The sequence below is a fragment of the Haliotis cracherodii genome, unplaced genomic scaffold, assembly GCF_022045235.1.
Source record: "Haliotis cracherodii isolate W230 unplaced genomic scaffold, xgHalCrac1.p SCAF_5, whole genome shotgun sequence".
Taxonomy (NCBI): domain Eukaryota; kingdom Metazoa; phylum Mollusca; class Gastropoda; order Lepetellida; family Haliotidae; genus Haliotis; species Haliotis cracherodii.
In genome coordinates this window covers 43,645,123-43,669,963 of record NW_027266308.1, presented here as the reverse complement: position 1 = coordinate 43,669,963, position 24,841 = coordinate 43,645,123, and the positions used below count along the sequence as shown (strand labels likewise).

Sequence of the window (24,841 nt, the reverse complement as noted above, 5' to 3'; positions counted from 1 at the left end):
CCAAATAGACACCTATTAAGGACATAAATAGACATACTATTTCAAACATAATGGTGCATTCAGGATACTGAGACAGTAACCATATCGTTTGCCTTATTGAATATACATCCCAGAAACTCATGAACCCCTCATTTTGGCATTTTTCCAGAGATATATGTGAGCCTTTTTTTGGTGACAGGTTCTTCAGGATAATGTCCTTGGGGAGACATGCAAATCTGTCGAGGGTCTTGGCACCAACTTCATCTACTTGTTCAACTGTCATTTCTAAATTGCATCTCATATTAACTAAGGTAATGACTATGGTCTGCTGACCGAAGACACAAGCAAGACATCACTGGAGGGTAAAAAAATCTGCCTGTCATCGATGTTGGGCAAAGTGACAAGCCAATGTAGCAATGGAATATATTTCAGAGAAAGATAGAGATAGGCAGCCAGTCCCCGGTATCGATTCCAGTTCTACGAAACTACAAATCCAATTTCACAGAACCTTAAACTTTAGATTCCAAAGGAGTATATTACCAGCAGTTACTTTTATGTAGATAAAGAAACGTTTCTCAAAGTGCACTTTGCATTTTAAAGAAAGGAAACTTGTTACTGGTTTGTTTCACACTGAGTTTTTCTGAAAGGATTGTACGATCAACATACGAACAGCATCACTGGGACGGTGGGGTAGCCTAGTGGTTTAAGCGTTCGCTCGACACGCCGAAGACCCGAGTTCGATTCCCCACATGGGTACCGTATGTAAAGCCCATTTCTGGTGTCCCCCGTCGTGATTTTGCTGGAATATTGCTAAAATCGTAAAACCATACTCACTCACTCACTTATACCTATGATTATCACACCTTTAGCTTCGTCGTTATCCATTTGATGGGGGTTGTCATAACGTAGCCATGTCATCTCCTTACTAGTATCCTCGTTGTTATCATACAGGTAACCCTTTTATATCATACTATGGCCTCACGCCTATCCTTGGGGTAATCATGCTATTATAATACCTCACTGTTATCATACATTAACCCATCTTAGGCTACGAGTAATCTGTTATGATCAAGTAACCCGTTTGTTTTTGATAAATAACCATGTTGTTTATCTTACCTCACTGTTATCAAGTAAACCTTTTGTTATTGATAAGTAACTATTCTGTTATCTTACCTCACTGTTATCCTAAACAAAAACCCGTTTGTTATTGATAAATAACCATGCTGAAGTCTTACCTCACTGTTGTCACCACCATTCTGTTATCTCACCTCACTTTTGTTTGTTTGTTGTTTAACGCCGCTATATTCCAGCAGCCTGACGGCGGTAAGTAAATAATCGAGTCTGGACCAGACAATCAAGTGATCCATCCACGCAATCGAGATACGCTGATATGCATCAACAAAGTCAGCGAGCGTGACCACCCGATCACGTTATATTAGTCGCCTCTTACCCGTTTGTCATTGATATATAACCATTAGTCGCCTCTTACAAGCGAGGGTTACTGAAGACCTTTTTTAACCTGGATCTTCAAGGGACTGTTACCTCACTGTTATCATCTAGTAACCTTTTTGTCATTGATATAAAACCATGCCGTTATCTTACATCACTGTTATCATCAAGTAACCCGTTTGTTATTGATAAGTCACCATGATGTTAGCTTACCACTGTGTTATCAAGTAACCCGTTTGTTATTGATAAATAACCATACTGTCATTAATATGGTCATTAAGTAATCCTTTGGTTAGAATACGATTACTTTTCCTTCATCGTACAAATAACTATGCAGTTGTCATACAAATGACTTATAGAAGTGACCTGTATCTGTAACTCATCTTTCGTAAATCAGTTAACTATTTCAGCATGACCCTTTATTAATTTACAGTCAATCCGCCTTTCCTTATTAATTAACCTTTACCCTTGGGATTTCGGGTCAACACTGGTCCCCAGCAACCTAAGTTGGTCGTATGAGGCGACTTAATGGATTGAGTGAGTGGTCAGACATGGTGACTTAGTGGATTGTGTGGTCAGACATGGTGACTTGGTGGATTGAGTGGTCACACATGGTGACTTGGTGGATTGAGTGGTCACACATGGTGACTTGGTGGATTGTGTGGTCAGACATGGTGACTTGGTGGATTGAGTGGTCAGACATTGTGACTTGGTGGATTGAGTGGTCAGACATAGTGACTTGGTGGATTGAGTGGTCACACATGGTGACTTGGTGGATTGAGTGGTCACACATGGTGACTTGGTGGATTGAGTGGGCACATATGGTGACTTGGTGGATTGTGTGGTCAGACATGGTGACTTGGTGGATTGAGTGGTCACACATGGTGACTTGGTGGATTGCATGTCATCGTGTCCCGACATGGATTGTTCTCATGAGATCAATCACTGGATTGTCTGGTCCAGACTCGAGTAATTACTGGCCTCCTTCACACAGGTGGAATATTTCTGAGTACGCCGGTGAACAACAAATAAACAAACCTTTAAAGTAGCCCTACAGATATCCAAGTGTTTTCATCATACATGTACACTGACACCTCGATAATTTGAATTCCTGGGGACCCTTGAACTATACTACTACTACTACTACTACTACTACTACTACTGGGGGCACGGGTGGCCCAGTCGTCTAAGGCGCCGCAATTCGCTGTGCAGAGTTGCGTCCCTTGGACACGCCAGAAACCTATGATTGTGGGTTCGAATCCCGGTTCGCCCCGATTATGTTTCTAGGTTTGTCAGCACCATACCCGTGCTCGTGGGTTTCGCCGAAGTGATAAACGTCCGAGACCTGCATCACTTCGGGCTTTCCTCCCACATTAAGCTGACACGCCGCGATATAACTGGAATACTGTTAAAAGCGGCGTTAAACCCAACTCACTCACTCACTACTACTACTACTACTACTACTACTCCTACTACTACTACTACTACTACTACTACTACCAAATCAGTCCACTTGTACAGCTCGAAGCGTTACATAATTATTACCCCGGTCAATGGATCAATGTGCACTTCATTTTAATGTTCATCTCCCTGGGGAGGATACAAACCAAGCTGCCGTGGACGTGTGATTATATATGTCCTTTGTTTAATATAAGCAGAGTGTAATTTGTAGTGACTTCATGTGTTCTAATAGGACTATAATGTCTCCTCGTCTTATGTTGCACAACAAGGAAGTGGAGTTCTTATTACCGAGGTCTCACTCAACCAACTTTGATTCAAATCCCAGCAAAACACTACGCGTATAAGTCCAGCTAAATCAGAGTTCTGATTTAATGAAAGTAACTCATTAGAAATTCCCGTCGTCAATCTACAAATGCCCCTGTATTTATGTACTCTGATGTAGTATTGTTTGAATGGCTTCCTGACGAGCATTCCCTGAAACCATAAACATTTGCGTTATGAATCATTTATGAAGTGCGGCATCAGGTGCTTTGTGAGACATTAGCTTGTGGACATATGTGCCACAAATGCCAGCCATACCTTCTTGTGGCTGGGGTCGGGCAATCTGGTTGTGCTGAATCTCGGCCAAGGAATGGCTGCGCCTGTAGGGGGGGATCCCCTTCCTTTGGTCCTCTCTCTGAACATAGGCTTCGGGCCCAGGGATGTATTGGGGGCTCCCGCAGGAATAACCCGACCCATAGCTTGTGCGTCTATCACGTAGTTTCTTACGCCCCAGGATGCGATGAAGGTCCTCGCCCTCTATCGTTTCGGAATCGGAGAAGTCTGAAAAACAACAGAGTGACGTAGTTGGCATGGCCGGGGGTCGTTTGTTGGCAATGAGGCATACTGCGTGTTGGGGATAATTAGATGGCTACCCGGGGGCAAGGATTCCCGGGACAATAACACACATTTTGTCCTACTGAGATGGATTAATGTGTTAGCTATTACAGTCATTTGGCATAATCACATTGTTTTGTGTTTAATCATATGTTTTTACTTCGACTTTTATTGAATAACATGTTTTGAACAAACATGTTATCTTCAAACATAACTTGTCATATCTAAACTTTGTAATTATGTATCCAGTTGCTATGTCCGTTTTAACATTGAACAATAATGTGATTCTGCGTTTAAGTTGGTTATTGGTTTACAGTTATAATCATGGATAATACGTCGCATGGTTTATATTTAGCAACTGGTTAAAATAAATGCAATGACATTGTCATCATTATTCAGCGATTTAACTTACATAAAACCATGTTAAATAAAACAAAAAGCCAGATAGGTAAAGTACGGATATTAAGAGGTTTGTACAGCTGAGTGTCGTATCTCGTAATGTTTATGACATTTCTTTCATCAAGATTAATCAATATTGATCATGGCTGACAACTGCCAGTTTCAACTGCTCTGGTAGATAAACGTGTGTTCAAGACCAACACGACTTGTTAATATGTATGCCATGAAATTAGTAACAGAATTACACTGACGTGGATTTGCACGTCGAGGAAACCCGTGACTCGTTGATTAGAACTATCTCGTGTGAATGATGACAGTTCCTAACAGCTGAGTGCTTGCCACGACCTCGGTGACGTCCAAAAACCGGGCGATACATGCTGCTGTTAATCCCTTGAGTCACACATATCAAGAAAGGATACAGACAAATGATAACCTTCACGTCAGAAAAATGTGTCTATTGAGCCCTACGTCATACTACATGGCGTTAACGAAAGAATGATTACTTGGACCATTTTGTCAAAAGAAAGGCAGATACAACCTCCAGTTCCACTGATGTCATTGTAGTTTTTTCAACCGTAAACAGGCAATCTTCAAACAATTCCTTTGAACGTTCGTGCTTGCAATTACAAATAAAACATCTATTAGATTCATGAAGTGGGATTTCTCTGTAGAGAAAATTACTTTCAACTTAAAAGACTAATCGACCCCAAGTACGAATATAATCGAACAAACAACGACCCAGGAGATGCTACAGTTTAGCATTGTGAGTTCGATATTGTGTTCCTCACAATGCACTTGAAAATCACCCACAGGCAGATGTTGTATATTGAACTGAAATCAGGGTTAGATTGGATTATCCTCTCAAATGTGTTTGCAAATGGTGTTAGAGAGTTCGAATAACATCAATCAGCTGAAACTAATTGATGTATTGATTTTACTGTATGAATAGCATCTATGTGCATTAATATGATCCATTACTACCGTCTCGACGGACTGCTATTTTTGTCTACATGGGGTATCGCTCTCGCTAGCCATCCTGGTTCACGAGTGCTAAAAGTCGACGGCTAAAGTCAGCCTGGACTCTCCCCACACATTAAGCTGTCACGCAGTTGTACAACTGAAACACTGTTGAAGCCAATCGCTCTCACACGGAGATGTGTCTTGTACTCATCTTCATCACAGCATCTTTCGATTTGTCTGTGACGTTCATGACCAGATAGAAAGCGGCGTTAGACCCAACGCACTCACTCACTCGTGACTTGATAATACTGTTTCTTCTTTAAAGTGAAACTCTTGGCCAGATGCATGACCAATCATACCCGAATCTATCTGTCTTCACATAATGGCAGTGGTGGTCCTGTTCATTAAACAATCTTTGAATCATCCACGACACTGATGACGCATAGGCCTATTGTATTATAAGTATTTATATTCAAATTGGTGAACTGCCATAGAGTTTTGTACCAAGGTTTACACGGCTGCATCCGTATCTTAAAGTAAATATATAAGAATGTTACCTATCTGTCATAGTTATATCTTTTATTCGACTGTTTAGTATCAATCTCAATGTCACCACCATACCAAAGTGTGGTCTTTTTATATCAAAGTGTTATCCTATTAGCTGAAAGTGATGTTCTATGTTAATGCCTTTAACCCTATTTCGGACGATTAATAATTCCAGGTGTGTTTTTTTCCTTTATGAATCTACCCCCTTTTCTATCGTTATGGTATTTACAAGTTGTTTTTTCAATGCATACAATGTTGAAACTATATCCCCTGAACCTATTACAGTGTGAATACCAAAGTAAATAAACAATAGCATCATACCTTAACATAAAGACGCCAACTATGCTGGGAGTCCCCAGGAAGGTTAAGCTGTAATATCTTTAGATTCGAGCGTCATCTTGTACATACGCCGTAGGGACTCTTCAGTTATAAGCATGCTTAACGTGCCCAATAATTCTATGATTCATAAACTGAAACATTATCAATATATTGAGTTCTGATTAGGGCGCAACACAAATCCTCTGAGGCGAGAGCGTCAGAAGCCACCTGTTATCAATTGACCTTTACGTATTTTGAGATCATGACGGATAACCAAAAATTGGAAATTTCTTCTGATTCTGATTTGAATAATACGTTCAAGGACGTCCTCTGTGTTGACATAGCCATACTAACCCCTTGAACGTGGCACAAACTATTTCAAACTTTACAAACGTGAAGTGTGTTACTGTGGTAATACCTACCAACTCCAAAATGACACACCTAAAATGTCATGTCAAATATTTACATACCTGTGAAGTAAATTTATGAGTTTTTACATTGAACAGTTTTAATTAGTAGCAAGTTTACGAAGAACTCATACAAAGTTAAACAAACATTTATACACATTGTAAGTGAATGTATGGACGACATCAACATAAAAGTTATTTTATGAACGTCAAGTTATACAAACCAGCAAAAGAGACGTCAGTATCATCTATCCGACTCCCATCCGAACCTTTACGACTACTTCTACTACTGGCCGATCCTCTCCGATCAGAAGGATCGGACAAAATCGACGATCTACGACTTCCAAGACTGTTCGCCGATCCTCTCCGATCTGTGTCGGAAGCAAACGAAGTCCTCCTACTGCAAAGACTGCTAGCGGATCCCCTCCTATCCGAATCCGAGGCAAAAGAAGTCCGTCTGCTACCACAGCTGCTACTTGACCCTCTGCGAAGGTCAAGGGCAAGGGCCCCCAACATCATGTGGTCCGATGCTGAAGCGTAAGACGTACGTCTGCTCCCATAATCCACGAAAATTTGGGGCACAACAAATGGTGGGTCTTCTTTACTCCTCTTCCTGATAAGTGGTCCAACAATTAAGCTCTTCTTTTCCTCTTTCTTCGGCTTTTTCTTGCATTTACCTGCAACATAATCGGCAGCTTTAAGGCAAAAGAAAACTGAACGTAATAAAAGTGACGCCGTTCGAATAATTGCGAAAAAATGGAGGTTAATCAATCGCTACCTAAACCCAGCTGACGCATGACACATTCACTGAAGGCCCCGAACGCTTCCTCTAGAAAGGAGTAATCCATGGCAGGGTGTATCGCTCCTAGTGAGTTGATGTCAGTGAGACAACATCAAAAACAACCAGTCTCATGCCGTCAAGAAATGTATGCGACCTTTCTGCCTATGACACACGTTGTCGCACCATAAACAGAGGTATATATATCTCTGTCCCCTTCATTCATAAACCGCACCACGACGCTACAGCGCACCACAAAGCACCAGAGAAGCGCTGCTCAAGCCCAGCACGACATCCCGACAGCTAGTCTTGACACTAATGCAGGCCCAACACAGTTCGCGTCGTAATCGGCAGAGGAAGCCGCTTCTTACAAATATTTCTTTATGATGATAAAACATAGGTATTTGCGTCCAATGAACGCTGACCTAAAGCCGCCCCTTCTTCACCTTGTGCAATTATAGCAAAATCGACACTGCCTGACCAATTTTGCATCGCTATTGGGGGTAGAAATTGGATACCGGTCGTGTTTAGGATAATTACCTAAAAGCTCACCTCATAATTATCTCTGCGCTTCAAGCAACAACCGGAGCAATTATTTCAGTATAAGGCGATCACACAGCCCGGCATGTCGCGAACGAGGCGGACATTTTATAGCAAAGGTAATAACATCTCTTCCCGTTGTCCCAGGAAACCAGAGTCCGTCTTTGTAAGGTATAATGGTCGTGTTGACAACTTAAATTGTCCGCCTAGACTCTCAGCTGAATTCAGTGCTAATATTTTGAAAGAATGCTTCGTAAAGGTTAAAGCTAAAAATATCCCCCTTGACCATTAAACTTGCTTTTAAAACATTATTTCCAGCCAATTCGGACAACGTGTAAGGGTATAGAGCTGAAGAAGATATCTAAACATGGTTTGGAGGAATCAGTTTGAGAATCTGAATCCATTTTCGTAGTCTGTAGTTCTGGTTTTCTTCAATGTTCTTAAAAGCATTTAGGATTGCAAGAAGTCTTCACATTCCGTGCATTTATTATCTGGTTGGTGCTTTATGGGCTCCTATCCTAACTTTCTTCATTTATCATGATTTTGTCCCTCACTTCTCTCTGGCTGATTTTTTTCGTTGTAAGAAACACGGTTTGATGAGCTGAATCAAATTAACTTATTTATGGAATATAAATGTACTTTACCAATTGTGACCCACCAGGAAAAATGGGACCTTATGGGTGCTAGGATACAATTGTGCTGGGACGTTTGACGTAAACTTTCTTCAGTGCAGATCGCCATGTGTGCGGACTGTACAGAAATATTATATTTTTCACTTGTTAGTTTATAATGTAATAAAAACATTATTTCAAAACCCTTCTACTTTCAATTCAGCAGATAGTATGTCTATAGACTGCAATTACTACATAAACAGTTATAAGCCGGTAAATGTCACGTATGTCTGTAATAAATATGAATTGAAGTTTGCTTATTGCATTTTTTGAGTTTCGAAGATACTAGATCTATAGTTTTAAAATATAATGAAAAGTCAATATGTGATTTTTCACCCATAAGGTCCCTTATCTCATGGTTGGTCACAATTATGTACATTTTCACAGTAATAAATATCCCCTGTCTACCTCAGATGGAACTGGGTATTCAGAAGATCACAAATAGATAGCGATAGTTGCTAAACTGTCCATGCACCCGTACAGTTACCAGCGCCATAGCTAGTACAGAACATGTAAATACATATTATACACCAACGTATTGCTCTGATACTTCGATCATATAACCATGAATATTGATACCTGTCAGGCCTAGCCGTGTATTCGATAAATCCTCATGCAAACGAATCATGAGGTATCCATTTAGAAAGCAATCAATATTCGTACGGGAAACGAAGCATTGAACACTCATTAACCATTTATTAACAATGAATTTTCAATATCTCAGGGCAACATTGTTTTTTGCTGACTGTATGATAATTGAAATTTCTTATACATGATCAGCAAATATATTTGACAACTTCCTGTAAAATGAATAGAATCAGGTTTTTTGTCCTTCCCTCTGAAGTCAGTACCGCTCGCGGCGTGACAACTACGTTGTTCTATGCTCTTAACAGAGGTGGAAGCATTTAGTAATGATGGCAATGAGGAGATTCCAAACCAATTAGTTTTGGCTTGGAACGCCTACGACTGGTATACACATTGAAGTGGGAACTTAGCTGTATCGCACACCTGAGCAAGGCTGGAGCGGTGATTTTATAACTATGGCGTTTCGGCTGGACATTTGTCTGATCGATATGTAATCAACGGTTGGATCATGATAATAATTATACATGTCCCAGGCGGTAACTAGGCATCACATTGTTCAGATGATGATTAACGTTATGTCACACACGTATTAACAGCTGATTGCATCACTGCTGTATTAGATATCGCATTTGTTTGGTAAAAATCTGCCGAAACAGGTTGTATTGGGCGTAAAAGGCAAAAGAGCGATGAACACGACACCAGGTGATGACGGTGATGAAGGTGATGACACTAGGTGTTCAAGGAACGGGGTAATATGTCCTTCCCTATCACTCGGCACCCACCACTCACGCAATTTACATAGAAAGTGGATCCGTGAAGATACGGGGTAGAATAGGTTTTCAGCAACCCATGCTTGTCGTAAAAAGCGACTAACGGGATCGGTTGGTCAGGCTCGCTGACTTGGTTGATGCATGTCATCGATCCCAATTGCGTGGATCGATGCTCATGACATTAATCACTGGATTGTCTGGTCCAGACTCGATAATTTACAGACCGACGTCATATAGCTGGAATATTGCTGAGTGCGGCGTTAAACAACAAACCAACCAACCAACATAGAAAGTGAGAGATGGTGTTCTGCCTGACGCCGCACAACACTACTACTGCCATAAGACGGCCTGTAAACATTCGGGTCTTGACCAGACAATCAAGTGATTGACCAGGCAATCCAGTGACAACGATGACGCATTTACTTGTTTTATTGAGACTGAAAACCATACGTTATTTCTGAATTACGTCTGCTGTGTATAAGTGCTGAGAAACGTTTAAGAAATGTTCGTTTTGCAACACAAAAATGAATTGGGACTTGTGCCATTTTAAATCAGATACTTATTCAAATCGTTAATCTATGTAAATGACGCCTCTTTATAAAATTCGAAATGTACTTTACGTAACTCATGAATACGTATTGTAATGATAGCGATGGTATCGCATCGACTGATCCACAAAAACAAACTTCACTTCAATAACGCATTTTAAAATTTGAGGAATAATACAATTTTTTTCAGTTCGATGAATAAGGCATTTTATCAGTTCGAGGAAGAATAAAAAAAATCAGTTTGATGAATATAGCTTTTCCTCAGTCCGGAGAATCTTCCGAAATAAAGTATGACAAATTGAATTGTAAATGTTACTAATATAATCATATGTGTAAATGACATAGGTAAAAAATGAATACGAAAGCCTAATTGATTCGCTAAGTGAATCTGACTGTCAAAATTGATTACTTAAATCAAAGAGCCACATTTCCCAACTCAACGCCCCTAACATTTTTCACAGTTGCATTTTGATTGATTAGAAAAAAGCGTTCCAAAGAACTTTTTATTGAAACACTAACGTGGCGATTTAAAAGAGAACAAAACGATAAGCCAATTTGTTAGAGGGTAAGAAACGCGGGCCATCTGCGAGTAATAAGCTTTTTTAATAATCTCTTCCTGCAATCGATTTCTATAATCTCTCTGAAATTAAGTTCCTTTTCGGCAACCAAACATGCCAACGATGGAGCAGAAAAACTGGCAAGGGATTCAAAGCTCCGCGATGACGTCGTTTGAAATCGTATTAAATCTGTACCGTTTTCCAAAGACATTATTGATGTTCTGGAATATAGTCAGGAAAAACCCGTAAGCCAATAAATCGAACTATAGTTAGCCATTTTACAAAACTGACGAAAGTGGAAAAAAGGTCATACTGCCTGAATTTAATTTCATATTCTTTACAAGTTTGTAATACAAAACAGATTACTGACAGCGGGATGTGTACCTTGACGTGTACCAAACTTAGCATGAAGTCATATATTCAGTGAATTTGACAGTGAGACTTAAGCACATGGAAACGAGGGCTAGCAAAGTGTTGGTATGCTCGCTTGTCACGTGTCTGAAGCCCCATAATTTAAACATCACAATGTATTTGCTCCAACTGTAGTTTATTTCTAACATTGATGATAAGGCGTGTAGCTATTTTCACTTCTCCACGCCAGTCTTTCCGTTTACAGATTAAGCAGTTGGATATCGACGTTTCCATGTTTCCACACACTGATCTTGCCGAAAATAGGGTTATGTCTTCGCAAAACCTTCATGTTGGATTCGTCTCTGCCTGTTAGGTTAGGTCTTCTGTATTAACTTTGTTTATCCACAATTAGAGAGTGACTAACAAGCTACGGGGTGTTATGGATTAGCTGGGAAGCCCAAAGCCTTTTGAGACCGGTGATCGAGTAGGTCATTCAATATAAAACCTTTGGTCGTGGGATTCCCCTGAGAACGATGTGGCTTGTCAGCATCTCACCCGTGCTCGTAAAGTGGCATTGTTTACGATTTGAACGTTCACGTGTCTCCCTCTCCTGTGACACCCACAGAAATACTGTTGAACCCAACTCTCAGTGAGTGAGTGAGTGAGTATGGTTTTACGCCGCCTTTGGCAACATTCAAGCAATATTTCGGCGGGGCCAACTCCCAGTCTTACTGTTGTGTTACGAATGATATTACGGCAACCTCTAGTTATTGTGGTCAATTTCTGACGTCATGAACAATTAATGACGTCTTTCCCATTGGTTTCTACAGTGCAAAAATATGACGTTATCTTCCTAAAGCGGACCAGTCGTGAAGTATCTAACTCGATGTTTTTACCTCGTGAGTGGGTCTATTTATTATATCGTTTGTACACTATTTTCGAACGACACCTATTTTAGAACAGCCATTTTGACAGTGGTTTTGTCGCGTTATAACGAGAGGTGGGATGTCAACAAGGCTGTCGCCTTGGGAGTGCACATGTACGGCCTTTCAACATTGAAGTGTGAATTACTGTTCACCTGTCAGAACAATCCGTCGCCATTCTGAATTTTCGTGCACGTACCATGATGAAAAGGAAGAGTGGAATAGTTTGAACATTATAATTTGACAAAAATTCATATTTAGTGACTAGGTTTCAAACTTTCAAACCAATCAGGTGTTCGAAATAGGTGACGTCACTCTCGTGCAGCGGAAGTTTACAGACAAGTCAATGGAGGTCACCTCTTTTATCGAGGATTGCTTTTCTTTCGGAATTGAGCTGAATTCTATTGTTGAAGACATCACCTACTGGTGTAAAGCATAATTTGAGTTTGGATTTGCTCATCCCTCGAATTATCAGCGAAGCCACCTTAACTGTTCGAAAATAGGGTGCGTCAGGATATATTATTTACGTTCTTTATATGTTATCTAACACTGATTGTATGTAGCTCTCGCCTCCAACAAGTGGAACAGATGGAAGAAGGATGGTTCTATTCCTCACTGAACGTCCTACCACTCTTGATCACTGGTTGTAACGCTCTTACTTTATTGTAACGCTATCAATGCTTAGGTTAAGCCTGCAAACAATACAGGATACACTCACCTTTTCGCGAACACCTGGGATTATAACTATTTGATAGTGATATATAAAAACAACCTCATGATATAGTCGGAATCGGACAATCAACTCTGCTTTATGCAGAGATTTCTATTGGATATGGTAAGGGTTTTGTCGCATGTTCTGACATGTTCTTGTTTTTGTTTTGACAGTGAGTCTTAAGCACATAGAAACGAGGGCTACCAAAGTGTTGGTATGCTCGCTTGTCACGTGTCTGAAGCCCCATAATTTAAACCTACAATGCCATTTTAGAAAGTGCTCGAATGTAACAAATGTTATATTTTGGATAACACTTTCTTAGTAAAGTGCAGATTCTCGTACTTTTTGGGTTGAGTCCCATCTGAGATTTGAACCCACGCTCACAGAGTGAGGCATCTTATCGCCAGCACACAAAGTCAGCGACCACTTAGGTGAAACCCACGAGCGCGTGTATGTTGCTGACAAACCTAGAAACATAATCGGGGCGAACCGGGATTCGAACCCACAATCTTAGGGTTCTGGCGTGCCCAAGAGACGCAACTCTGCACAGCGACTTGTGGCGCCTTAGACGACTGGGCCACGGGTGCCCCCTATAACATAGGGACAGAGCTACATGTATTATAAGATAATACGAGTAAAGCTACACATGAACAGATTAATTCATTGGTATATTCTCGATGTACATTAGATAAGGTTGTTAATAACACAACGAGTCCTAATAAGTAACCAATACATCAGGAGTACTTCTGTGAGGCGTCAGGCAACAAACGAACACCTGGTGTCATCACTAATTGACAACGCTATTTGCCTTTTACGCCGGCGGATAATAGAGAATGGTTATTCTCTGGCGATTTATATTTACAACTGAACAGCTACAGCGAGTATTACCAGAGCGACGGGTATGGCATATGACAGCGAGAGGCAAAGTTTTATCGACGAACGTGTACTTATTTGACATGAAAAGACCGAAATGGTATTGTAATTTTATATTTTATCAAATACCATTCTGAATCGGTAATTATGCTGATAAGTTTTGAAAATTAGATTACTATTTGGCAGTTTTAGGGCGCCTCACACCGAAGGATCCGACACAATGTGTTTTTATGTAAAGGACGACCTAATAAGGAATCAGTCGGCTAGGATTTGAACATCTAATACTCATAGCTCACGATACCGATCACGGGATTGTCTGGTCCAGATGTGATTGTTTACACGCAGCTGTCGTATGGCAGGAGTACTGAGTGCGGCGTTAGGCAAAACAACAGACACGTTTGTTATGAAATTATGTGAGTTCCGGAGGCTACCGGTAGAAGATTACTTGCTTGCCCATTTCGCGAACAACTGGTAACAGGTGAGACTGATTAATCTCTTACGATGACGTTTTGAATTTAATACATTCTCCAACGTAACAGAATTACTATATGTATTAGAATAGTTTGATTAATTCTCATTTATCTATGGAACGTGTTATATCTTTTAAAAAGGTTCCGATTCTTTCTGTTTAAATCCTTGTACCTGTATAGTAAATATAATATAACTTCAGTCACGTGTTATCAAGAGGTCTAACATGCCGCAATTCAACCCTTGTCAGTCTGTCAGGATCCGCTGATCGTTGATCGCCCCGATTATGACCATTGAGATATTCTCTTTGAAGATAAATAGGCACCGTGATGATTATATACATTTAACCCCTTTGTTTAACAAGGACTATCTTTAAACGTCTTTTGGTATGACGCGCCCGGGGCCGCACCCCGGTCCTTCCGCTCTCCGGGCAGACGCTCTGCCACTACACCACGGAGGCGGTCAACTATTACATAGTGATGATACTAAGTTTTCGCAAAAAATATGAGGTATCCCTTACCACTGGTGGCAACGGCCACAAACACACTGAATTATATATGACCATACCAATTTGATAATATTAAACCACACCCCCAAAGAACAACCAGTCTTGATTGTCTACCCAAACAGATTTCAATGGGCGTAAAAAGGCAAAAGAGCGGGGGGAAATGTAGGAATAGATCACTGAAAATCAGTGATGAAACCGGGTGTTCGAAATAGTAAAATCTGAATTCTTTACATTTATCAGATTTCTATTAACAATGGCTTTATTCATTCCATGTGTCGTTTCATATATCCCAACTGTCCTCCGTATGTTTATGACCGTATATGAAGTTGATATTGGTTACCAATAGTAACCGGGCTAGCAATACTCCATTATTCCTTTGTTATGAAGTGCCATTGTCCTTTCAGTCTGAGCACTCTCTTCCCAAATGAAGCCTACAGAGGCAACAAAACACCAAGACTGTAGCACAGTAGTCTAGTTGGGAAACATGACGTTTTCAGTTTCTATGGCATAACTGGGCCAAATATTGCAAATGAAAAAACGATAAATTGCTTGAAGTGTTATATCAAAGATGAATATTATAGAACAGTTACTGATGAATCTTGAAGCGGTATATTAAAGGGCAATGTAAAATAATAGAAACTACCATTAAACGTTAATAAATGCTAATATGGGATGAAAGCAGACTGCTGCCAATCAACAAGAAAACAGGGAGAGCGCATTTGCTTATTGTTTGAAATGATTGTTCCTTGTGATATAACGGAGGCAAGACGTAACGTCCATACAATCGTGACATAAACAGGAATTAAAACGGGATTTTTGTACAGAATAAACATCAAATATATTGATCACCCTAAAATACAATAGTTCAAATGCATATTTAAATGCCATTTTACAAATTTGTGAGACTTGATATACACTCATCAAAGAAACGCACAGGTGGTATATTAGTGAATGTATTGTACCTTATAAATTCGATATATTTAATTTGATATCATAGATACAAATATGAAATTTTGGAGCTCGATAGTCACATGTTGTACAGAGGCATTGAAACCTGTTCATTGTCATGTCACATAAGGCCACAAGGTTGCGCTGAACTCAGTATCTCGTGTGACCGCCCGGGCAGCATCACGGTTCTGCATCTCCTCGGCACTGACTGGATAAGTGTACGAATTCTGTCCTGCGGAATTCTGCGCCATAACGCTTGTAACGCGTTGGCCAGTTGTGGGAGTGTCTGCGGCGTGTTCTGACGTTGACGTACACGTCGATCGAGTTCATCCCAGAGGTATTCGATTAGTTGAGATCTGGAGATATCGACGGCCAGGGCATGACGTTGATGTTGACAATATGAAGGTAGTCTACCGTGACTCGAGCTGTGTGCGATGGAGCGTTGTCCTGTTGAAACAGCTGCCTCTGGCGGACAATGATTGGAAGATGGTGAGGTTGAAGCATTTGATTCATGTAGCGATTTGCTGTCAAATTTCCCTGAAACACAACCGAGTCAGATCTCGTGGTGTTGGATATGGCTCCCTACACCATGACACTACCGCCAACGAAATTGTCGAATTCACGTACACAATGTGGGGCAAAACGCTCATTTCGACGACGATAAACACGTTGTGTTCCATCTCGCCGGTGAAGAAGAAATCGTGATTTATCGCTAAACCACACTTGTCTCCAATTTCTCAAATTCCAAGGCTGTAAGGTATGGCACCAACGCAAGCGTCGGTGTCGATGGATCTGTTGCTATACAGGGCCGATAACTGGTCTTCTGGCCGGATTCCGGCCTCGTGAAAATGGTTCCTGGCAGTCTGGCATTTTTGAACTTGTTGGCAATTGAATGACAAATTATTGGCTTGTGAATGCCTTCTTATAGCCACTACCACGAGTTACGAATGCCATAACTTGCACCTGCATTTTGCTTCACTGTTTTCCTCCAGGACATTTTTGAACAAGTGTGAAAACAATGCCGCTTAAGACATTGCAAATCGACATTGGCTGCGTTTGACGCACCGTGTGGCGAATATCAGGCCGCCGACTTTTTCCAATAACATATATCCAATTTATATACCGGATCTTTTGTGTAGTCAGGTTCAATGAGTTACATACTACCTGTGCGTTTCTTTTTTTTTAAGAGTGTACGCCAAAATTTGAAAGAAAGGTGTTTTCACGTTACTAAATATGTGTATGATTGGCGTTTAATTATCACAAGGACTACTTATAAACAAACTAAACAAAGGAACTGGTTGCATCACAGAATATGTGCTTCAAGCGTAATTCTGAATACGACTCACAAAACAACACTGGACTGTTATTTCCAGCAACATTCTTGCGTCCCCGTTAAGCTAATTCTATTTACCAGAAGACATCCAACCTTTTCATGTCGAGCACAGACAAAGGCGGCCTTTTATGAAAGAGAAAATGTACAGTGTACTGATTCCGGATCAAAAGATGAGCACGAAGAAGGCTATTACACCGAATAATGGCCAGCAGACAAACGTAATTGTAGTACAGAGACAGAGCGACAGTCACAGAATAGGCAAAAATACCAACTATGATCAAAGTTCTTGTGTGATGTCATCCTCAAAGTCAGCCTCAAAGTAAGGGATGTCTGGAGAAAGCTATTTAAATGCTTTAAAATGTTATAGAAGATAATCTAATTTTAAGCCGTAATTATATTCACGATTTCTGATTTTTTATCATGACTGACGAACTCAAGCTACATGCTAAAACCATTAATACTGATAAACATGTTCCAGGTGGAGTCTGTGATGGTCTAATTGATGCCTTCTGTAACTGTTCTCATGTCCTTGTTGTACGCTGATGGCAGTCTTCACAGTCACACTTATTGCATTAGGCCACGCAACGATCAAATAAACCCTACGGTGCGGAGAATGAGAGAAGGGGAGAGGACTGATAGATGGGAAAAGGAACAAAGAAAGGGAGAGTGGAAGTGATATCGGTATCGGTTATAGCTAAAGTAATGACTATGTCGATTGACCTCTTTTGTATTGCAAGACATGATCTCGCAAGACTGCGCGTCTATTTGGTCCTTGTGTAAAACAGGACAGCTTTGTTGGTCAATAAGAGGGGATTCATCACAACCTAAGTTCCAAATGCTCGTGAAATTAGGTGTCGTAAGCTACGTTTCCCTTTATTCAGATAGGCGGGCTATACAGGAAGACGACATCGGTTCGTGCATAGATGGTATCACTGATGAGGAGATTCTACTCGAGTCAACGATCAGGGGGTATTATCGGTACTGATGGAAAGACGCGAGACAAGACCACGCAATGGCCGGCATGCACAACGCGTCCGTTAAGTGGGAGATATACAAGGTATTTATGGTTCTTTGGAACATTTCTAATGATATAGGTTCTCGAACTTCATTTAAGCAGTTGAATAACCACGTGTTTTTTTTAATATGTGTTTATTTTCATGTGCATATTCCGATAATGTTCAGTTTCTGTTTTATATGCACGATGCATTAATCCAGATTCATCACATTGCTACGTTGCTACGTTGTTTATTTCGAAAAATAAATGTAGTACCAAACATCATATTCTGCTTGTCTCGAACTCACTGCCTCGACATATATCCGATGACCCTAAGATCTTTACGAAGTTTCTCTGTATTGAAATAGGATAGGCTTTCCTAAAAGAATGTTCAAATAAGTAAATTTTCACTTGGCAATTTTGTACATTATTAAAACAAACATCTAAAACCGTATTGAATATTGAATGTGATATATGGCTATTATTACTTATATCAATACCACATTGTATACTCATATGGAAGCAAGGGTTGCCCAATCGAGTTGTGGAGTTTGTCCCTTGCGCGAGAACCCTGTGGATGTGGGTTAGAATCCAGTGGTTCTAATTTGGTCAGCACCATACCTGCGCTTGTATGTTTCCTCTCCGTGGTAAATGTCTAAGCCTTGCATCACATCAAGCTGACACTCCGGTTATAAATGGTATACTGTCATATAATTTTCCTCGCGACTGTGCTTTTTATTCTCTTTAGAGTCAGTTTCGTCAGATATTCGAGACGGTCTTGACGTTTGAAGAAAACCAGACTCACTAATTCTGGATCATTTACTCACGAATGCTTTATTCACGTCAAGTTCCTTATTGACGACAATACAACGTTTTGATAGAACAACTTACCACTTCATCGGACGAATCACAAATGGATCTATTGTCGCTAAATGTTGTCAATACACGTGATTGAATAGGTTATGAATAGGAATGCTTTCATTCCGTCACATACATCAATACAATGAAGTAGATTATAATGGTTGACTTAAGAACCGCGGCAGATATCAAGAAGGCGTACCATTTCAAAAATCCAAGATGCGAGTAACAATCAAAAGTGAGGAATCTGTAGTGATGTTTATTTAACAGTTAATGATTCAAAAAAAATACATGTAGCAAAGGCTAATAATGAACTTTAGAAGTATTATACTTTAACGTGCTTTCGATATTATTATTTCGAAGTTTTGAAAAACGCCAATGCCTTAAATTGGAATGTGTGTACCTGTTTCTCTTCACAAGAATGGGAAGACATTCTAACAGAAAGGAAGTTCAAAAACCAACACTTATAAATCATTCCAAATTACAGTGATTACACAATCTCAAAGTGTGGCAAATCTCAAGAATAATTGAAAACTGTATCCTCGGGCCATCAGGAAATAGTGAATAGAAAATGATCAACGTGTCATTACCAGACGTGTACGCATCGTACTTCCCATTTTAAATATCAAACATTTTGAATTTCCAATGTAACATTATTACCAAATGCCTTTCATTTCTTTCAATTTGATTAAATACCTATTCAACTTCTGAAATGGCAGATGATAAATTGATACTGAATTACATGGGCGTTCTTTTTTTAAATGAATTAGTTCATATGTATATTTTTTGTGAGTGATTTTGTGTGTGGGTATTATCTGGTTGGATAAAGGCAGTGCGGTTGTTTTTACATTTTCAGGCTTCGTTACCAGGAATAATGATGGGGGCTAGGGTAAGGTTAGGTTGTCTAAGGAGCTGCATTACAGTGTGCAAAGTTGCGTCTTTGACGTGGGTTTGAATCCATGATTCGTTTGTCAGCACCATACCCGTGCTAGTGAGCTTCAGCAAAGTGGAGAACGTGTAAGACCTGCATCACTTTGGACTTCCTCCCAAACAAATTGACACGCAATGATACAACAATTTCTTTTAAATTTAAGTGATCGTCATCCCCTAAGCGCCCCGCCTTTCTGTAATTTCCATGTTTATGCGATAAGTTAAACGTAATAATAACTAGTTAAATGGTTACCTCAGTAACCAATTTCAAAAAGTAAAATAAGATACGTAGCCTTGACTACAATGCGATAAACGCACCCGCGTTCCCTTTCACAGCTTCATCAACTAACATTAGTCAACAACTGAATCACGACTCCACAGCTCCATGGCTTCATTTCACAAACGATACTTGTGCTACGCTCCGACAAAGTTATGTGTCGAGTCTTGACGCCAAATAATCTCCAAATTCTTCGTTAAGAGGTCGCCATCGAGTGTTCATTTTAAGCGCTGCTTATTTAACGACGAGGTTTACGTTCTCGTGCTTCTCTTTAGCGTCATGGAGGTTATGTGAGATAAAATGGACTCTAACGTCGCGTTATATTTCCAGTCACGATTTTCCCGCTTATGTATCGACGTGCATGCGCGCGCGTGTGTGGCTGCTTGTACTAGCTCGGATCAATGTCCACTGAGATACCATGCCGCAGTTTAACATGACTACCCCACTCAGATACAATGTGCTGACTTCGAGGCGACCAGTCTTTGTTTTAGCCCCTTAATGCCGAGCGCCAGGCAGAGTACCACCAAGTACAATCTTTTAACGTCTTTAGGTATGACGCGAACTGGGATTGAACCACCGACTTTCCCCTGTTCGGGCTGACGCTCCATCCACTAGATCACCGATGCGGTCGAGCGTCATGGGGGGTTTCTGGACATAAGTTATCATTGATGGTGATAACACAACCGTCGTGTGCAGAATGGAGTTTCCATTGTGACTTGTTAGGTCACGTGTTACTTTAGATCTTTCAGTCTTTGAGTGTCGGTCTATAACTTCCTTTACGTAGATGTATTGGAACTACAAACTGGAAAGTCATAGCGTGGAATAGATCGTTTTTGGAACAGGGACCAAGTCTTCATTCATAAAACCGAACTTGGGGTTGTGTCCATGTCACGACAGACTTACGACCGCATGTAGAACGGAGCTTGCTTTTTTGATAATGTTACAAATGGAATCCGACATATGTTGGTCTTACCATACATCTTCCTAATGGCTCGCTTGACGCTCCGGTCCCAGAAGCTTCGAGTTCTACAAGAAGGATATCTCCAACACAGGAAGACGATGACGGAGGTGATGACCACCACGCTGACGCCGCCCATGATGATCCCGGCAACCTCCTCAGAGGGAACTGCAACAATACAAACACATCGTACACTTACACGTCGAGTTTGAAAGGCCATTGCTATTGAAAGGCCATTATCTGGTAAGCCTTTTCATCCATGTAATAATAATGATAATGATAATGATGATAACACTACTACTACTACTACTACTACTACTACTACTACTACTACTACTACTACTACTACCACCACCACTACTACAACTACTACTACTACTCGTGTTCATATTTTCTGGAAAGTTCTTGGCTGGTTCTATTCGACAGCTTTCCTTGGAGGAGTCCCATTCGCGGTCTGGGCTGCGAGGGGGCAAGGGCCCAGAACTTATGATGAGCTTAACCAGTTTGCAGCTTACTGTACCAGGATCAACATTTCACACTAGTGAAATAACACCTTATATCGGAACTACTTTCAGCCTGCCCCAGTAACACTGCCCAAAATTGGCTATTTGACCTAAATGGTACAGACAAACCAAGAGGAAGCTGGGATTTGAACCTCGATCAGTTGATGCTGGCACGACCAATGCCCGCAACTCTAAGCTGCGAATTCCGGCGTCTCAGACAAATGAGCTAACAATAACTGTCGTTTTTTCATTTATATCCATGTAAACCACTATCTCCTTCAACAAAGCTCTTTCAGATTATTTGTTCAACGTTAACCTTAAAAACAAGGTCAGCTCCATTTACGTTTTCAGACAAAACAAACAAATTAAGATGTAGAAGATAAATATGGTTTATCATCAAATCAGACTGCAAAGAAAGACTCTTAATAACAAATGACGACACACTTGATGACACGTTCTAAACATATCAGAAACGTATGCATGGCTTGTGATCCCCTGGGGGTGTTGATAGGGGACCAAATCCAAGGTTAAAGTACAACGTTGATTACATCAAAATACATGACTGTTGTGCCTCAGGCGATATCATCATTGGGATAATAACACAGGGCAGATGTTGTGCTGGTCTCATGCTGTGAGAACAATGGAGTGCATTCATTCAACAGATATCAATCTGGGTCAGGATTCATTGATATATCAGTGTTGATGTGAAGTCGTGTTGATACCTGACATATGGCATGTGTCGAAGGGTCACTTGTGTGTTTTATAACTGATTTGAAAGTAAATTTAGGTAAATGCTGTTTTAAATATATTTCAGTTATATGATCTTCAGCTTCTTGTGGGGTGAGGGGCGGTGGGGAGTCTGGTGGTTCAAGCATTCGCTCGTCACACCAAAGACCCGGGTTCGATTCCCGACATGGGTACAAAATGTGAAACCCATTTCTGGTGTCCCCGCCGTGATAAAAAACAAGGACTGGTCGGCTCGGAGTCCGTATACTGTGTCTGAGTGCTGTACTCATGTTAAACTACGGCATGGTATCTCAGTGAGTTAACACTGTAAAATCGGCATCAGTCCGGACTAGTACAAGCAGCCACACACACACACATACATACATACACGTCGCTGTATAAGTGCAATAATCTTGGACACGACGATAAACCCAATTTCACCTCACCTCACTGTGTTCCTTTCTGGGTGAGGCAACGGCTTTCTGTCATTAAAACTGTCATATTATTGAAATATTGTTCAAAACGGCGTTAAACCCAACTGAAAATAAACTGATAGTTTATCTTACACATTTAAAGTGGAAGATGAAAAAACCTCGTTCCACATGTATATAGGCCAAAAAGTGTTTAAATAAAACTCCAATATTATCACTTCCGCTATCGTGTTTATGCAACGCTGCACCATGTAACCTCCATTGAGTATAAGAAAAATACCCGAGGCACATCTCAATCCCCCAAATATGCGTGCACAAGCTCTTTAAGGTATAACTAGGGTATAACTGGTCCATTATCTTGATCAACGTGTCGTTGAGTTGCCACCTGTCATTGTCTACAGTGACGTATGACAATATGATATCAATATATTACTGTCCCATCATTTAAGCTGACACTGTGTCGTTTATCTCAGACGACATTCTTTTAGAAAAAACTTGACGCGTGTCTACAAACGTTTTGGGTTATAACACCAACCATAGCTTACATTATTTTACCTATAGGAACCATTTGAGCTCATTACTGTCAGTTATGTCCTATATGAACAAATAAAGAACAGGATCCCGACCCGTGAAATTCGGTGTAGAATAGGTTTTCAGCAACCCATGCTTGCCGTGAAAGGCGACTATGCTTGTCGTAAGAGGCGACTAACGGGATCGGGTGGTCAGGCTCGCTGACTTGGTTGATGCATGTCATCGATCCCAATTGCGTGGTTCGATGCTCATGATATCAATCACTGATTTACAGACCGCCGTCATATGGAATATTGCTGAGTGTGGCTTTAAACAACAAACCAACCAACCAGCCTACAAAAAATCCCAAAGTTTTCATTTAATCCAGGGTTTTGCTTGAATGCAATGAATAAGTCCTATTGAGTCCATCGTTATGCCTGCATGTGAAAAGCAAAATATCAAGAGCAAGTGCCTCTCGCCTTCAACAGCGTATAATGGGTTATGTTTATGCCTGCAATTACCAGGTCATCGTGTGTCATACACATTGAACTATTACTGTAGACTGACCTAAGGTTACACTGCAGTGTTCAAACATGCATAAATTTGTTACAACAACATCGATTCCTATCATTAAGTACTGGCTATGACGACAGGAACACTTGTGCAGGTATTTAGTCTGACACGTAAAACCTAATTAACTCGAAATACTGGGCTATCGAACATATTCGAGTGACCCGTTGTTCGAGACAAGCAGGTTGCCAGTGTCAGACCGTCTGGATTTTGTTGGGACTATGAAGTAACATCGTCTTAATTGTCTATGATATATGAGGTTAAAAGAGTTCGAGTTAGCGATGTTTCAATCTACAGGGTAAAGTGCACTGTTTTACATGTAGGCTGATGTTGTTTGATGTTAGAAAAAGATTTACATATCTGAAACGTAGTTATATTTATTTCATGGTGTCTTTATTACACTAAAACATGCGACGTGAAAGTACATAAACATATACAGTACATTGTTTGCTATATTGTGTGCGATATGAACCAAATTGGTGTTTTTGTGGTACATTGTATTTAATTGGCAATGGACTGAACCAATAACTGTGATCAAAAACTTTGCCTTTGCATGTGTTTGTGACGGGTGCCATCTGTGAGGCAGGATACGCTCACCTTTTCGCGAACACCTGGTATCATTATTTGATAGTGATTCATAACCACATGCTCATGATATTGTCGGAATCGAACAATCGATTCTGCTTTATGCAGAGATTTCTATTGGATAAGGACAGGGTTTTGTCGCTTTGTGAATCATGAATCACAGTCAGGAGGCGGCAGTATGTAGTGCATGCTTAATCATCGTCGTCATCCTCCTCCTCACCATCCACATCATCATCATCAGCAGCAGCAGCAGCAGCAGCAGCCCGTATATATGTGGACGTAATGGACGTAATGGACTTTCCATGAAATATTTTGTGAAAATAAATGTTCTTCAGAAAGCAGGACGGCATGTCATGTCAGAACAACGCAGGCTTTCCTATTGTGTATCCATAACACCACCAGATGAATAAATAAAACATTTTCAATCTTCCCATAAGGAGACAATATCTTACTAATACTTTCTGTGACGCTGATTATAATTCAAATATATTGTGTATTAAACACATGCACTAGAAACCGAAGCTGTGAATCTATTCTGG

The 24,841-nt window shown here is 40.5% G+C and overlaps 1 protein-coding gene across 3 annotated transcripts in view; it reads right to left on the bottom strand.

Moving 5' to 3' along the window:
* Nucleotides 1-24,841, bottom strand: part of LOC139442336 (uncharacterized) — a 96,514-nt gene that overhangs the window by 35,917 nt on the left and 35,756 nt on the right. The window contains exons 2-4 of one of the 3 annotated variants that reach the window (XM_071223133.1): nucleotides 20,993-21,145; nucleotides 6,620-7,072; nucleotides 3,469-3,711 (exon numbers count right to left, since the gene is read on the bottom strand). In XM_071223133.1, coding sequence (XP_071079234.1) covers nucleotides 3,469-3,711; nucleotides 6,620-7,072; nucleotides 20,993-21,145 — 849 coding nt within the window. Of the gene's footprint in view, nucleotides 1-3,468; nucleotides 3,712-6,619; nucleotides 7,091-7,173; nucleotides 7,474-20,992; nucleotides 21,146-24,841 lie in introns of those variants that run through there. The other 2 variants (XM_071223134.1, XM_071223135.1) reach the window with 2 other exon arrangements.